General features: G+C 49.7%; 1 protein-coding gene across 8 annotated transcripts; it reads right to left on the bottom strand.

Annotated features, from left to right (window-relative positions):
- Positions 1 to 3,678: 3,678 nt before the first annotated feature.
- On the bottom strand, positions 3,679 to 16,822 carry tfe3a (transcription factor binding to IGHM enhancer 3a). Of its 8 annotated transcripts, none has more exons than XM_084679382.1 (11): positions 16,465 to 16,822; positions 13,158 to 13,271; positions 12,438 to 12,473; positions 11,904 to 12,156; positions 11,453 to 11,677; positions 10,736 to 10,831; positions 8,785 to 8,902; positions 8,059 to 8,118; positions 7,109 to 7,184; positions 6,834 to 7,002; positions 3,679 to 6,524 (listed from the first exon to the last, which is right to left on the bottom strand). In XM_084679382.1, exons 1-11 carry the CDS (start codon positions 16,605 to 16,607, stop codon positions 6,090 to 6,092), a joined length of 1,725 nt encoding a protein of 574 aa, XP_084535508.1. In that variant the 5' UTR covers positions 16,608 to 16,822; the 3' UTR covers positions 3,679 to 6,089. The 8 variants fall into 8 exon arrangements, with proteins under 8 accessions (XP_084535508.1, XP_084535509.1, XP_084535510.1 ...); XM_084679383.1 differs by having other exon boundaries at positions 8,059 to 8,115; XM_084679384.1 differs by having other exon boundaries at positions 6,834 to 6,981; positions 8,059 to 8,115.
- Positions 16,823 to 17,177: the final 355 nt, after the last annotated feature.

The following is a 17,177-nucleotide window of genomic DNA, read 5'->3' as shown; positions in this document are numbered from 1 at the left end:
CCCCAAGCTAGAAAGTATCTCCAAAATACACCTCAAACTGTTACGGTATGTGTGTGAGAAAACAAGATTAGGAGAGAACAGGGAGTTGAGATCCTTCCAAGATGTAATGTGATAGCTGCCACACCTTTGCAGATGATAAACATACCAATAGCATTACATATTCTCAGATTCTTCTACAAAACATTGGCTCACTGTCCCAGGGCACAGTAAAGTACAATGCCCAGCACGGTGCTGCAGTGATCCAGTTGTGTAAGGAGGAGGGGAGAGCAGGAGAAGAGAGAGAGAGACCTGGGGACCTTTTTGGGAACTGAAACATTCCTGGAGCAACCCAGCAGGAGCCAGGAGAAGTAGAGGAACTGTCTTCATGAGTCACACTGCACCTACATTACAGTGTACAGACATTTTACACCAAGTAAGACATGGATAGTTGTGTGTTTGTCTCGATGGATGATACCAGGGGGAAATCTGTGTGTTTGTCCAGCACACTGAGGCTTGTGCTGTGCTGGTCCAGCCCGGTCTGGGGAACAGGAAGGAAGAGGGTGTTTATTGTAGCGATGGTGCCAGGCCATCCACAACAGGAAGTGGAGGAAGTGACTGAGATGACAGGCCCTGCTGACACTGACGCCCCGGGGAGCGACGAGCCCAGCCCTGCGTCGTTGCCCCGGTGACCCTCTGCTTGCAGCCACGCGAACATCAAAGAGATGTCCATCCTCTCAGACAGGAAGCAGCTTTCACAGCTCCGCCCCTTCGTCAGGACTGGTTGCTGTGAGAGGCAGATCATCGTTCGCCTGGTATCCACGATGACCATCTAATAGCAATCTGTCCATCAATCTGTCCATCAATCTGTCCATCAATCTGTCCATCAATCTGTCCATCAATCTGTCCATCACAATCTCCATCAGTTCATCATGAACCTGAACTGATCTTTTTTAGCTTTCAGATACCATTCAGTTCAATAGCATGGCTTTAGCTTGATGGACACAAAGACCCTGTGAGTCATACAGATGGAAACCACTGACATAACTTGCGTAACAGAAGTTCTGCAGTCACATGCCATGAGATCTTGACTGTAGGTGCGGAACCTTGGCTGCAGAGAAATAAAGCAGAATTCTCTCGAGGTAGCTTTTGTTACAGTGTTCGCATCATGCACCATACACTGGAAAACATATTGCTGCAAACGGAGACAGGTTCCATCTTGATACGTTTATGTGATAAAATCCCAAATCTCTTCTTTCTCCTTGTCTCCCTCTCTTCCCCTCGTTCCACACTTTCTTCCTTCTACTTCTTTTCATCTGATACTCGCTTTATCTTTGCTCTTCAATTCATCTCTTTTCCACCTTCCGTTTTCACTCCCTTTCCTCCTCTTTCTCACCTCGTCTCCCCTCCAACATCAGAGATGGGGTCAGCTTCAGACCCAGGCCCAGACCCAGGCCCAGGCCCAGGCCCAGGCCCAGGCCCAGGCCCAGGCCCAGGCCCAGGCCCAGGCCCAGGCCCAGGCCCAGGCCCAGGCCCAGGCCCAGGCCCAGGCCCAGGCCCAGGCCCAGGCCCAGGCCCAGGCCCAGGCCCAGGCCCAGGCCCAGGCCCAGGCCCAGGCCCAGGCCCAGGCCCAGGCCCAGGCCCAGGCCCAGGCCCAGGCCCAGGCCCAGGCCCAGGCCCAGGCCCAGGCCCAGGCCCAGGCCCAGGCCCAGGCCCAGGCCCAGGCCCAGGCCCAGGCCCAGGCCCAGGCCCAGGCCCAGGCCCAGGCCCAGGCCCAGGCCCAGGCCCAGGCCCAGGCCCAGGCCCAGGCCCAGGCCCAGGCCCAGGCCCAGGCCCAGGCCCAGGCCCAGGCCCAGGCCCAGGCCCAGGCCCAGGCCCAGGCCCAGGCCCAGGCCCAGGCCCAGGCCCAGGCCCAGGCCCAGGCCCAGGCCCAGGCCCAGGCCCAGGCCCAGGCCCAGGCCCAGGCCCAGGCCCAGGCCCAGGCCCAGGCCCAGGCCCAGGCCCAGGCCCAGGCCCAGGCCCAGGCCCAGGCCCAGGCCCAGGCCCAGGCCCAGGCCCAGGCCCAGGCCCAGGCCCAGGCCCAGGCCCAGGCCCAGGCCCAGGCCCAGGCCCAGGCCCAGGCCCAGGCCCAGGCCCAGGCCCAGGCCCAGGCCCAGGCCCAGGCCCAGGCCCAGGCCCAGGCCCAGGCCCAGGCCCAGGCCCAGGCCCAGGCCCAGGCCCAGGCCCAGGCCCAGGCCCAGGCCCAGGCCCAGGCCCAGGCCCAGGCCCAGGCCCAGGCCCAGGCCCAGGCCCAGGCCCAGGCCCAGGCCCAGGCCCAGGCCCAGGCCCAGGCCCAGGCCCAGGCCCAGGCCCAGGCCCAGGCCCAGGCCCAGGCCCAGGCCCAGGCCCAGGCCCAGGCCCAGGCCCAGGCCCAGGCCCAGGCCCAGGCCCAGGCCCAGGCCCAGGCCCAGGCCCAGGCCCAGGCCCAGGCCCAGGCCCAGGCCCAGGCCCAGGCCCAGGCCCAGGCCCAGGCCCAGGCCCAGGCCCAGGCCCAGGCCCAGGCCCAGGCCCAGGCCCAGGCCCAGGCCCAGGCCCAGGCCCAGGCCCAGGCCCAGGCCCAGGCCCAGGCCCAGGCCCAGGCCCAGGCCCAGGCCCAGGCCCAGGCCCAGGCCCAGGCCCAGGCCCAGGCCCAGGCCCAGGCCCAGGCCCAGGCCCAGGCCCAGGCCCAGGCCCAGGCCCAGGCCCAGGCCCAGGCCCAGGCCCAGGCCCAGGCCCAGGCCCAGGCCCAGGCCCAGGCCCAGGCCCAGGCCCAGGCCCAGGCCCAGGCCCAGGCCCAGGCCCAGGCCCAGGCCCAGGCCCAGGCCCAGGCCCAGGCCCAGGCCCAGGCCCAGGCCCAGGCCCAGGCCCAGGCCCAGGCCCAGGCCCAGGCCCAGGCCCAGGCCCAGGCCCAGGCCCAGGCCCAGGCCCAGGCCCAGGCCCAGGCCCAGGCCCAGACCCAGACCCAGACCCAGACCCAGACCCAGACCCAGACCCAGACCCAGACCCAGACCCAGACCCAGACCCAGGCCGGCTCATGCCTGCCTGTGTGGGAACTCCCAGGGATCACCCTCTTACTACAGAACATATCAAATGCTTCTGAAAACACAGCGTCTCTGCGGGCCATCCAGCCCTGTCCGGCCTTGCCCAGCATGAGGGCCACCCTGCACCGTGGCTCCAGCCTGGGGTGGATATACTATAGCCTGGGCTCTGCTCCGCTAACACTGCCTGGGGCAGGGAGCACTGCAGGGACGGAGTCCAAAGCTAATACAGAGTTATGAGGAGGGAAATGTGTTTTTATGAAGAGATGATTTCTAATTTTACAACAGGGAGGGATGGAAATGGAGAGAAAACAAAGGGACATTGTGCCTCTGCAACACGCTGGTCTTATGGTGTGTTTGAGAATGTGTGTGCAAGCGTGTGTTTTTTTTCCGTGTGTAAGATCAGAGGCCATAGATTTCTTGCATTCTACTTGTGAGCAGGCTGCCAGTTTCCAACAGCACCTTTAATAGGATTTAATGACAAGTGACAAAAGGCTGCCCCCTGGTGGTAACAGTGAATAAAAAGCATTTTGATCACCTCAAATTTACTAACTGCTATTAGAAGGAAAAATGTCATGATAATCCTCTGATATTAATGTTTAAGAAGTCGTAACTCCACAAAGGAACATACCAAAAACACACTGTCTCTTTTTTAATCCAACTTTATTACCTTTCTTCATAGAGCATTACGATTCTATCAAAAATGAAACAATGATCAGTAAAGGAAACACATGGCAGTCTCAGAACACATGCAGTATGACAGGATGTCTACTTGGACAACACACATTTGACAGCTGATGAACAAAAATCCCTTTCAAGAAATCTTGACTTCTGATCAGAACGGACATTTCACAGACTAGTTTTGGGTGTAAACAACACTAGATAACACGATCCATCAGAACACTGCTTGTTTCTAATAATCCCCGGATTAACAGTTCCCACCATCTTATGAGCAGGTGTGGGTCAAAGGTATATGGTTCTGGGAGACACTGAACAAGACAACATGATCATACAAGGTAGTCCAGAACGTCTAAACTCCACAGCTAGACTCTGGATGATGTTGTCACTCCTGAAACAAGCAGAGCTCTACTACCCACAGCTAATAGACAAGCACCTCAGCTGTCAGTACAATGTCAGTAAGCTCCTTTCCTGACCAGCATACCAGATATGACATCACATCACAGAGTCTACCTTCAAAACAAACACACTAGTAATGCCTGAGAGAAGAAGAAGAAGAAAAGAGGATACAGGATCAGGAAATGACCACTGATTGGCTACTGCAAAACTTTCACAAAAGGAAAAGGACACATTCTTGTTGCACCTTGAATTTCTTTGCAGGCCAATGGCATGGTTGAAATGACCAGCATTTACATACTATATATACTCATATTACTCTCTCAATACTCATGACGTCCAAAGCAGTCCTAATGTAGTATTTCTGTTTTAGCCATCCAACGTCCCCATTCACACCCTCTGCACCATGTAGTTAAGAGTGAATATTAGACATATTTCATATATCATAAAAAAAGAAAAGAATTAAGGCCCAATATATGCAACGCTACCATATAACTTTATATAGGTGAGTGTTTTATCATTTTTACACTAAAATAATTGTTAATAAAAGTTTTTCTCTTTAGAACATAATGCTATACTGAGTTATGTACAATTCATATTTACATAGACTAACTAGGTATAAACTGTAAATTGTCAAAATGTAAATTCTGTTTGCATATGAAGGGAGTCAAGACTGTAGTTGTGGAAGCGTCCTCCTTTGTTATAGCACCCGGTATAGATGCCGGAAGACCACTGACTTGATTCCCCTTCCTCTGTTCATATCGCTCTTTTATGCCAGTACAAAAACAATAGGATGGAAAGTCAATGAAGAAAAATGATTGAATAGACCAATGATCAAAACATCTACAAAACAAAAGACTGTCAATACCACCACAAAGAACAAGTCAGGTTAACATGCTGTTAAAGCATCGTGTCAGTGCCTGATGTCCCTACTGACGGCTACAACAGACACAGCACCCTGATGGGCAGTGACCCTGCGGTCTGTCCAAACCCTCGACGTGCTCTTGCTCGGCCCCTCTAACATCCAGCAGCTACATGGTCTACCCTACAGAACAGTATCACCCAGACCAGCCTCCGAGTGGTGCTCCCTCTCCCTCGCCTCCCTGTGTCTAACCTGCGCTGTGGCCCCTCCGGCTTGTTTGCACGCTGGAGGGAGCCTATCAGATATTACAACAGTAAAAACAGTCAGTCTGGTCAATAACAAGGAGCTCCATGACCTCTGACCCTCCTCTGGGAGGCTCCTCTGCCTTGTTATTCAGAAAACTGATAGTTGCTCAGATCTCATCGTCAGGTTGGTGGGACTCCTCATTGGCTGTTTAGTCTGTCCAGTCTAAAACTCCTCACTGTCTGTTTTTCCTGAGGACTGTATAAAAACTAGGTATGTTCGCTACTAAGAAGTGCTGCACTATAAAACTATCCCTTTGTGTTTCTGTTAAAGGCTAAAATCCTTTAAATAAAGGTGTCATGCAAAACAAAGAACAAAACAGTATATAAAAAAAATTGCCATGGTTTTGAATTTTACATGAAACTTATCTGGCTTTTTGGAACACAACTTTTAGTTTCACTGAGACAATATGCCCCAATCCTACTCTTGCATCAGTTTTTTAGAGTGCTCAATGCTGTTGGGTTTTAAAACTACACAACAATAAAAACAGAGACACAAACATAGGTGCATATCTAGGATGTGTATCTATATGCCTCTGTAGACTACACTCCGATCCATTTAAGTTCCTTTTAATGCTAAAAAAAACCCTCTTTTCCCTGTGGAATTCTCCCTAACAATCTACTCCATTTCTACGTCAGTCTAGCAAGCCTGAACACAAAGCTGCTTCATCCTCATTGCTGTCTGAGAGAATATTTAAACAGAAGCTCAACCACGCAGTCAGATAACAACGCTGCAATTCACAGGCCAACACATCTCTGATTCCTCCTGCTGGCTCTGCTGTGCTGAAAACTAATTCGGAAAGGCGTGTGCAGCCCTGGCTACATGTCCTCCTCCATGCTGTAGCTGCTTCTGCGGCTGCTGCTCTTGGAAGCCCTGGGAGACACTGAGGAGAGCAGGGGGTCGCCCACCGCCACGGGGGACAGCCCCGCCCCGTCATCCATCAGGATATCCCCCAGGCCTATGTCGGCCAGCAGGCCAGGGGAGAACACCGAGGAGGCCGACGGGTCCTCCAGCTCAGCGAAGCTCAGAGCGCCCAGGTCCAGCGCGCTGCTCACCCCCATCGCCATGCCACCGGACGAGGGCAGGAAGGCGTGCGACGCAGCGACGGCGTTGGTCCCGCCCAGGGTCAGGAGGATTTTGGAGTCGACCACATTTGGGTCCAGTGGCTGCGAAAGGCTGAGCAGGGAGGAGGAGCCTTGGGAGGAGGAGGCGGAGCTGGAGAGGCCGTGGACACGAGCCTGCATCTCCAACTCCTGCAGACAACGAAACAAGACATAGTCAGACAACATTACGCATTTGTGTGGGATGGTTTTTCTCACCCATATGTGCATCGGATGACTCTGTATCAGTGTGTGTGTGTGTGTGTGTGTGTGTGTCTCAATGTATGTGGGTGTCCAACCTGTATTCACAGAAGTCTGTGTGAGTCTGCCTGTGTGTGTGTGTATGTGTGTGTGTGTGTGTGTGTGTCTCAGTGTATGTGGGTGTCCAACCTGTATTCACAGAAGTCTGTGTGAGTCTGCCTGTGTGTGTGTGCATGTCTGCGTGTGTGTGTGAGCTCTGACCTGTATGCGCAGCAGCAGGCTGCGGTTAGCGTGCTCCAGCTTCCTCTGCCTGGTCTCCATCTCCTTGCTCCTCTGCTGCTCCTTCTGCAGCTTGCGGATGTAGTCCACTGAGGCCTTGAGGATGGTGCCCTTGTTCCAGCGCTGCTCCCTGTCCCCATAACACGGGGGTCAGTGACAGGGAAGGAACACACACGCATGATTACACACGCCAACACTTTTAACTTGCCCACCACACGCCCACGCGCAAACACACATTTCTGTCCATGGGTACTTACGGGTCACTAGACTTTGGGATGAGAGCTCCCAACTCTTTGATCCTGTCGTTGATGTTGAACCTCCGCCTCCTTTCGACTGTGGGGAACAAATGCACACGTCATCGTCTTCATCATGTGGGCCTCGCAAGCAGCTGCATGTGTGCCTGGTCCCTTCTCTTTCCCCCCAGACAGAATTGACTTTGTCAAAACAGTTGACAAACAGCCCGAAACTGGAACACAGACTCTCAGAACTGAACATACATAAACAAATTAAGCTACTATCATCAAAACATAAAACTTGACACGTAAATCAATCCTTAGACAATGGCCCAATAAAGACTAACTACAACTATCAAGAAATGTACATTGATTGTGCTGTATATTTTCTTCCTAAAATAAATGTTAAATATTACATTTTGTAACAGAAAGAATGTGACCCAACAGTATGAATACGAGGAAAGGTTTTTTCTATGTACATGTATTCCAGGTAATCTGCCCTCTATATCTGAAGAATACAAGGAAAAAAAAAAGGAAAAAAAACAGGAAACACTGCAAAAACAAGGCCTCTCAAGAAAGGCAACACAAGCAAGATTAGAGCAGCTTTCACCTGTCACTCAGGATACATATTTTTATTACACTGGATATTTTCCAAAAGGTATTTACTTACATTGTGCATTACAAGATGTACCTGTTATGTAGGAGTCAAGACTGATTGCTGGTTGAGCAATTGTGCAAATAATTCTTGCACCGTCAGAAGAGGTTCATAGTTACAGGAGGGATTGGTATCCGTGGAGATGTAATGTTTTAATGTACTCTTTGGCAAAAACAAAGAGCCTTGCTGTGCTTGTTGTAGAACATCACAAGCATGACGTGTTCTTCAGCGTGTAAACAGATCATCTTAGCGATCTAGAAAAACGCTACGTAAAGATCCACACTCTGTGTTCATGAAGGCCTATGTCAGCAGCACTCACTCAGGTTGTGGTTGTCCTTCTTCTGCCTCTCCTTCATTATAGCCTTCACCTCCACATCTACTAACACAATCAAGACAAATCATATCATCATTAGTTCACCAAATACACCAATGACTACAGCTCATGGGAAGCCGAAGGGTTGTGATATCTTGGCGAGAGGGTAGATAGGGTAAAGGGCTGTGATTATTCACGACTCCTTAGCTCATGGAATAAGTTACAATGACTAATACTACAAACCAAACTAAATTAAGCATGTCTAATAGGAGTGTGAGGAGGACAATGCAAGTCTTTGTGCGTGTGTGTGTGTCTGTAAGAATATCTGTGGCTGTGTGTGTGTGTGTGTGTGTGTGTGTGTGTGTGTGCAGAGTATGCTGGAAAACAGGGGAAGTGGGACAGGAGAGTGTGGAAACTGGACCAGAACGAGGGACTGAGAGGAGGAAGTAACTTGTGTCACCAATGCTGACGGACAAGACAGACAACGCCAGGACAAGATGGAGAGATGCCCACATCTACAGCAAGATGGAGGGCGGCAGAATGAAGAGAGCTAGACACAGTGGATTTAGTGAAGTAGGTGTAGAGTGGGCTAGGTTGGGGTTCTGTAGTGATTCCTTGACCCAGGGGTTGGCAGTGTGTGTGAAGGAGCTGTACAGGGAAGTGTGGAGGACTAGCAGGGTACAGAGCACAGGGCCCTGAGGCTCATGGTTACTGAGGCTCCATAGGTCTTACCGGAGAGTTCCGTCTTGACGTTGTGCAGATCTGCAGGACAGGAGTTGCTAACGGTGATGGTGGGCGTGGCCATCCCAGTGCTGCTGTACACGTCCAGCAGGTTCCCTGATACCGGCAGCTGGAAACAGGAACAAGTCACTTACACTCACACTTACACACACAGAGAGAGAGTGCTGATTAGTACTACAGTGTAACCTCTCCCAGTCCTCAGGTGGACCTCTGAGGATGCAGCTACATTGTGGAACACACCAGGTCGCTCCCTGCCTCCCCAAGCCTGCCTGGCCCCTGCCACATCCACAGCCCCACAGAGCCACATCCACAGCCCCACAGAGCCACATCCACAGCCCCACAGCCCCACAGGGCCACATCCACAGCCCCACAGGGCCACAGCCCCACAGAGCCACATCCACAGCCCCACAGGGCCACAGCCCCACAGAGCCACATCCACAGCCCCACAGGGCCACATCCACAGCCCCACAGGGCCACATCCACAGCCCCACAGCCCCACAGGGCCACATCCACAGCCCCACAGGGCCCAGCGCACACCAGACCGCCATCAGGCCCTAGCCTGTGTGTACCCAGAGGATCTGAACTGAAAACGTAGTCGCTCACCGGGCAAGATAAGATCCAAAGAGCTGTACAATACCATGCATGCTTTCTCAGTCTTCCTCTTTCCTTAGTATAGAAAACGATTTGAACTATCCAAGTCTTCATCATCAACAGTCTACCATGGCCACATCTACTCCTTATCTCGCTCAGGTCCCTATCAGAGTCCATGTGGGCTGGCCCACGCTACTCAGGGACACAAACCCACGCTGGACACCACACGAGCCACCACTAATGACATCCTGAGTACAACTTCACATGCATCCGTTCCAAGCTAACCATGCTTAACTTCCCTGCTGACTTCAAACTCAAATGAATGAAATTGAGAGGAACCCCGACAAAACTCAACAAAAAAAAAATCTCACCAAGTCAAGAGATCATTTTCCAAATTAAAATCTGTAAAATATGTTTATAAAAACAGCATACCTCAGTCTTTGTTTATAAAAACAGCATACCTCAGTCTTAATTCCTTTCTTTTCATGCTCCGGCAGTAACACCAAAATCCTCATCTTCTCCTCTGAGACAAAGCTAACACTCACAACTCACGTCCCTGCTTTTTCTTTCTCTTTCTCTCTGTCCCTCCCTCCCTCTGTCCCTCCCTCTCTCTCTCTCTCTGTCTCTCTGTCGCGCAGAGCACCGGGGACAGTTGAGAAATGGGGAAACGTCTCTTCAGGGAAAAAAAACAGCTATGCTCTGTTCCACAGTAAGCTATCAGTGTCTAACACCCAGCAGACACACACAAATACACACCCAAGCGCTTGTGCATAGCACACTGACCCCTCCCACCCAACTTAACCTTGCCTGGCTCAGACAAAGTCACCCTAAACCCCTAGTCAAGACAACCACAGCCCAGCCCAGTACAGCTTTCAGTCCAGCCCTACCTAGTACAGTTTAGTCCAAATCAGCCCAGCAGAACATAATCTCACCTATAGCCTAACCCAGCCCCAGCCTAACCTAGTGTGGTCTTGGTCAAGCCAGGCGTGGTCATTGTTAGACATGTGTTACATCTTTATGTTTACTTCCACTACCAGCATGGGATTCCTGTCTTTCTCTCTCCCTCTCCCTTTCTTTCAAACACACACGCACACACACAGGCCTGCAGGATTCCTCTGTCCTTCTGACGAGCTCAATACGGTTATCTTTCTTGACACAAACCACAGCTGCTTTCAGGAGGAAGTGACACACAGTGACTGGAGACACTGCTGCTCTGAGCACAGGGTTCCTTCCTCTGGCTGGGATCACAACTGATCCGGCTGATCTCTCCATATCTGAACCTCATCACAGCCCACTCACACACACACACACACACACATCACAGCCCACACACACACACACACACACACACCGTGTTGGGCAGCTGCAGGCCAGCATCCATGAGCGTCAGGAAGTCATCGTTCAGACTGGACTCCAGGCTGATGATGTCATCAATCACGTCCTCCATCTGAGACAGACAGACAGACAGACAGGTGTTAGGGAGCCAGTCTGACAGACAGAACCACTAGAACTACAGACAGAGATGATATTATACTGACAGCCTGAATCAGAGATCTTTCCCCTATCTGACTCTGGTTTCAGAACACGCTACTTTTCTCCATTTTTTTGGGGGGGGCATAACGCACAATACAACTAACTGACAGACCACAGTTAGATTTTGACAGAGCTTCTTTGAGGCTACGGAGTTAATGTGAGTTAATGTGTCTGGCGTCGCGTTCATGAACTATGAAGACAAGGCCGCCAGACCCTTCTGGGGAGCTGAACTGTCCTTTATTAGCCACTAGCCACCCTCCACGTTCTGCTACGCGTGCCGAGCTCTTTAGGCTGACGGTGTGGCATTTGACAGCACTATGTGGCACACACACACACACACACACACACACAGGACACACACAGGAGAGCATTTCTAACTCATGCAGCTTTTGTTGATAAAGGAGGAACTGGTGTGAATGTTAAAGGAACTGAAAGACCGAGCAGTTGGTCATCTGGAAGGAACATAAAAAAAAACCTGAGTTAGCTCTTAGCTCAGTGTGTGTATGTGTGTGTGATCAATGAACAGTCGTACTACCTCCTCCTTGTTAGAGCTGAGGCTGAGCACAGCCAGAGGGCTGCTGGGCGTGCTGCTGACGGCAGGAGTCAGCTCGGGGGCGGAGCCAGACTGGGGCGAGGGCGACACCCCCAGCGTCTGATTGGTGGCCGTGTTGCCCAGGGTGGTGGAGAGGTACTGCTTGACCTGCTGGCGCTGGGCCTGCTGGATGTGGTACCTGGTGGGGTTCTCCAGGTGGGTCTGGACCTAGGAGGGGAAGAAGATGGAGGATGGGGGTTCAAAAGAGAGGGAGAAAGGAGGAGGCGAGCAAAGGGAGAGAGGGAAGGGAAGACAGAGAGTGAACGAGACCAAGCGCCAAGTCACAGAGAGAGAAAGAGGAAGTGGGTTCAATTGAAGGACGGTAATGATGAAGCCGTTGTGATCCAAACAGCACAGCACACTGTGCAGGAGGCCTGCGTCTTTTCAGTATTACCTTGAGCACCTCCACAGGCACCTGTGCGGGCGGCTGTCGTGCGGAGGTGAGGGCCGGGGACACGGAGATGGCGGGCGAGGGGTCGTTGGGGCGGAGCAGGGCGCTGGAGGCCTGCTGCTGGGCCTCGCGTCTCTCCTGCTCCCGGGCCTGCTGCCTCATCAGCTCCTGCCGCATCAGCACGCGGGACGACATGACGGAGCCTGTCGTCACCGAGGCCAGCGAGGGGGAGGAGTCACAAGCCGTCACAGACGGGCTGGGGGGAGACAGAGAGGGAGGGGCGGGATCAGGGATCAGCCAATCAGCTGTGTGACTAGACAGTAAGGGTGTCGCTCCCTGCAGCGGAGGGATGAAAGCAGGGTGGGGGTGCCAGCGTCAATACGCTTGATGTAGGCAAATTAAGATTTGTGCACAAGACTACAGGCTCCACCTCACTGTGCCCGCACTTCCTGTCTGAAAAATACCAGGGCTGGGTTTCAATTCTGTCTCATAGATCATTGAGGGGAAACTCCAAGGTTGGGTCTCAAAACTGTCTACCTAAACACCGAGTCCCATTCGTCCCAGATCTTCCCCCTGATGTGAAAGAAGCAAGGATTAAGAAAATGAGGAGAGAATCACATTTGAGATCTGACCCGCCTATGCTGATTCACTGGGAAGTCCCAGAGGAGAACTGGAACTCGTAACCCCATCTGATCTCAGCCCCTGCACACACTAACACTTAGATCCCAGTTACAATCCAAGGCTGTGTGTGCCAAAGATACATTTCTGCTTATTTTTGTCAAAAAAAAAAACAAGAATTGATAGCTTCTTGTTGGCTACTGGGTGAGTGTTCCCTCTGTGAGAGATGAGACTGTAAAAACACCATGCTTGTCTCCCAGGAACACAGGTGAATTTGTGCTGAGTCACTGCTGTCCCCAGGTGCACAGACACACACACACACACACACACACAGCACCACAGTAACCGGATCTCCTGCTTTAACCATTCTGTATTAAACTGTAAGTCGCTTCACTGGAACGTCTTTTCCCTACCTCCCATTTCCCTCTCTCCTCACTATGCAGCACGCAAGTACACGTGCACACACACACACACACACACACAAAGAACACAATAGTAGTATGAGAAAACAACATAGAAGGAGCAGAAGCTAACCCTAGTGGAGGGGATATTTTCTTCCCTGCGTTTGTTTATGTGTGTATTTTCATGAACCTTGATTTGTTAAGGGCTCCACCTTGAAACGTGTGCATGTGCTTCTACCTCAGTGTTATGGGCTGGCTCTTGATCTGGTAGAAGGTGTCAGTCTCAGATGTGAGGATGCTCTCCACCTCGATGTCTGCTACAATGCCTGACTCTGGCAGCAGAGGCTCCAAGCTGGAACACAAGAGAACACGGAACGTTAGCAATGGAACACACGGAACAGAGAATACAGAGCGCAAAGGACTCCTGTTCTACTTTAGGGTATCTGTTTCTGTTTCATTTTCAACTATTAATATATCTGTGACAAGAAAACTGGAATAGAGAGAGCTCACAACAGATTCAAACCGTGGTCCTGTCCAGCTGTGTCCCTGGAGAGCTAACCCTCCAGACTGGGGCTCTCCAGGGACTGGCTGGGCTGCCCCGGGTCTAGACTTTTTTTCCCGCAGCTACTGAGCTGGAACCACAACAATGTATGACATCTTAGGCCTGCTGTTGATGAATACATGAATAAATCAGGAAAAGCAATCAAATGATAACAATGTTGTAATAGGATGGATGTCAGGGGCTGTGTCCTCAGTAATCAGACCTGTTATAGGTTTCAACTTGTTCTTTACAGTAAGTGGGTGGGGCAGCATAAGGCTGTAGGCTATCTGGTGACAGAAAACACACCTTTTTTACTGTACTCTAATGCATACAAAGACCACTGCACTGCAGAAAGTTTCCAAATCTAGTGTAGTTATTTAGTGTATATGACAGCAAAACTACCTAAAGAGTTTATATTCAGAACAGTTAGAAAAAGAACGTGTGTAAAAAAAACGTCTTAACAAGGTAATCCAATTTTCGATGAGTGTGCCTCTTTGTAAACCTGTAATAATTTGTGGGAAAAGACGTAGACCCGACAGGTGTAATAGCTGTCCTTCTACAACGAGGGGTCGAGATTCGCCGGACTATGTACAGAATGTAAACACTAGTCTACATGTCAATTTCTAGATTTACTCAAGAGGAATGGCACGCTACAGGAAACAAACAGCAGCCCCAAATCCACACAGCATATCGAATATGTGATTAAACCGATTGTTGAAGTATTTTAGCAAGGCTACTCACCATTAAATTGTGAACATAAATGTGGATTTCGTGGTGCGTAACTCAGCCTGGACCCGAACGGTTAAATTCCATAATCGGTCCTGTCCGCTGAAAGCTATTTACTTATTCGCTTAAAACGAAATCCACAATAAAGCACAGACGAATGACGGTAAATAGCCTACCAAACAAACCATAACTTGTCAAAAAAGAATTTCTTTTTTTATTTTCGACTTGCTTAGGAAGCCATGTTTGGACTCTGCTCAGCTCACCGGTTTTCCATAGGAAATTGACATTTAAAACATCGGCTAGCCTACTCGACGTTCAGCTATACCCCGTTAAAAGTCCGTCATGACCCGTTCCAAAAGCGCAGTCGATTAGAAAAACCGCCTTGTCCGTCGTGTCCTTTGACAATTTGCTAGCTAAATCGTTTAAGTTGCGAATAGCCTTCAGCTCGAAAGACATCGATAGAGTTTCTAAAAATAGGAAGCAAGTAAATGCATTGAGAATGGGCTTATACTATCGCCGCTAGAGGGGGCGGTTGCGCTTCCCACTTGTCAGCCCTAAAGACAGCCTATCAAAAATTGCTGTTTCAATTCTTGTATAAAGAACATTAATGTAGTTTATCATTATTCAAGAGTGAAAACTAATGTGTAACACAGATACGTGGCAGTGAAAAGATGTTTATACATATCTAGTCTACCAGGACAAAAAGAGACAACCATTTCATATTTAGGCCTATGTAAATATTAAAATAGACCTAGCCTACTATGTCATATGTGCGGACACTTGGTTCCAAACACAAACTCACAAATTCAACATTTTTTCAGGAAATGTAGACTTCCACTAGCTAGTCACTTCAAGTTTCTACATTCCAATCAATTACATGATGAAGACAGAAAGATTACTTGTTTATCAGCCAAGAACATCATTCTGAGAAGTAAAGAAATGTGTCGACTAACTGGTCTTGTACTACGGTCAGCCTGTAATTCAATGACAAATAAATAAATATATTGAAATGATATTGAATTGAATAAAGGGGTAATCCACAATAGTCTACTGTGCTCTTTCATTCCCCCAAAAAGGCAATGATTTAGCTCCCCAAAGCACAAACCTCTTTAGATCAGCATAGCATAGCACATTCATTCACCAACCACACACAACCCCCCCCCCCCCCCCTCCTCCTCTCTCTCTGTCTCTCTCTTTCTCTGAGAAGCCTAGTGTGGCGCTGAGGCAGGGTAAAGATCTGCATGAAGCAGAAGCCATAAAAACAAGACTGAGTGAGAGGATTTGCTGAGTCACTTCCCTCAAAAGACAAGGTCCACACGCAGCAGTAACAGCAAGGCCAAACAGGCTTAGGGATTCAGACTGGATCTCTTTTATGAGTGGGATTTTAAAATGCATTCCATCCACTGAATAGTTTACTGTTTTATTGTTACGGAAGGCAGTTTAACTCTGGTATGTTTGGTTATACAGCTTAGGGAGGTGAAGAACTCCTATAAACAGACACTGTTATGTAACAACATAATGATACAATTATGTTGATGTTGAAAGAATGATCCCATGTGTAAATGTTCAATCTTAAACTTGTCTCTGTTTAAAAGATCATTTGAACTTCTTCCCTCAGATGCCCCCCTCCTCCCTCCCCCCCCCCTCCCTCTCACAGACAAACAGCCAGTGTGGTGTGCTGCATGCAGTGACATGCCCACAGAACATATTCTCATGGCTGGCTGGCATAATAACACAGTCATATAGTAAAAACATAAAAAGAACAACAAATATAGCCCACATTTCATAAACTCTAGTTAGGATTACAGCTAACCTTCACAATCCATAGTGTTCTATAATTAATGGTTATGGTTACCATACATGATGTTATTACATCCATCCTATTGATCTTTCAATGTCACTACCATTCAGAGAGCCTGGGTGATTTGGAGACTATCTCAGCATCTCGTCAGGAGAGTATCTCAGCAAACACTGAATGTTAAACCACTGAGTGGTTATCAACCTCCGGTAAACCGGTTTTAAAACGGTCAATAGACAGAAGTCTTTGTATAAACGTTAACTTGTTGGCTCACTTGGAACGTAGCAGCCTAGAGGCAATTGAGGCAATATGCTATTGGAATTTCGAAATAAATCTGTCGACACATCAAAGTTGCACCATTAGCTTGCTTAGCAAAAGAAACAACTCAATAAAATGAAACAAATATACGTTGTTGGTGTGTTGTATGAGAAGTTGTAGTAAGGGCTACTAATGTGTAGATTTTGGTTAGACTTAGCCTACCTTATTAAATTCACGGCGTCCATAGAGTCAAGTATGACAAATACAGTCTGCTGTTGGTCGTGCAGCGCATGTACCGGGACGTGATTTTGATGAGAGTCAATTTTAGCGGTTCCGTCGCCCTGACTTGCTGAAAAGGCGGACATTTCTTCCACGGTACGAGTAAGAGATAGCGTCCTATAGAGACCGTAAGGCCTATTATTGCGCAAACAAGTTACCGAGAACAGTGGCAATCAAGATCATATAGTTTCAAAATACGTTACATGCATTATTAGACTAATGGGATGCTGATATAAGCGTCTTACGTAGCCTTCAGTCTGCGCTCCACAGTCTTGTTACGGGAAAAGATGCGAATTGGAAAGTAGGGGAAATCCTGTCTGACGTCAGCTAACGAAGCATCAGACGAGGTGAGACAAACAAGCCAGCGGACCAATCAGAGATCATAACGGCCAGTGTGTTCCTGACTTCCAATAGAATTGCTTTGGCTGGATGGAAAATACAATACTTTATTACAGAATCTCGCCAGGTGTTTCATCATCTTCAAACAAGAGCGGCTGTTGTGATAGTTCTATACAACGGTATACAATAGCAAAGTGGTGTGCAATGCCAATACATTTTACAAACAGAATATAACCTAGGGATTTTTATTAGATGTTATTGTAGATAGATTAAGAATAGTCTCCGCAAAATAACAACCATACTACCAATCTGCTACG

This window comes from Hypomesus nipponensis, chromosome 18 (genome assembly GCF_054491055.1).
Source record: "Hypomesus nipponensis isolate SF chromosome 18, ASM5449105v1, whole genome shotgun sequence".
Taxonomy (NCBI): Eukaryota; Metazoa; Chordata; class Actinopteri; order Osmeriformes; family Osmeridae; genus Hypomesus; species Hypomesus nipponensis.
Note: the sequence above shows the minus strand (reverse complement) of the source record. Positions and strands in the feature narration are given on the sequence as shown.

Bases quoted from the DNA above. Each gene is read 5' to 3' on its own strand.
- tfe3a (XM_084679382.1), bottom strand. From the start codon at position 16,607: ATGTCCGCCTTTTCAGCAAGTCAGGGCGACGGAACCGCTAAAATTGAC. The intron at 7,185-8,058 runs GTGAGTGCTGCT...TGTTCCCCACAG, and splicing joins GAAGGACAACCACAACCTGA to TCGAAAGGAGGCGGAGGTTC. The intron at 7,003-7,108 runs GTAAGTACCCAT...TCCCTGTCACTG, and splicing joins ATCCCAAAGTCTAGTGACCC to ACCCCCGTGTTATGGGGACA.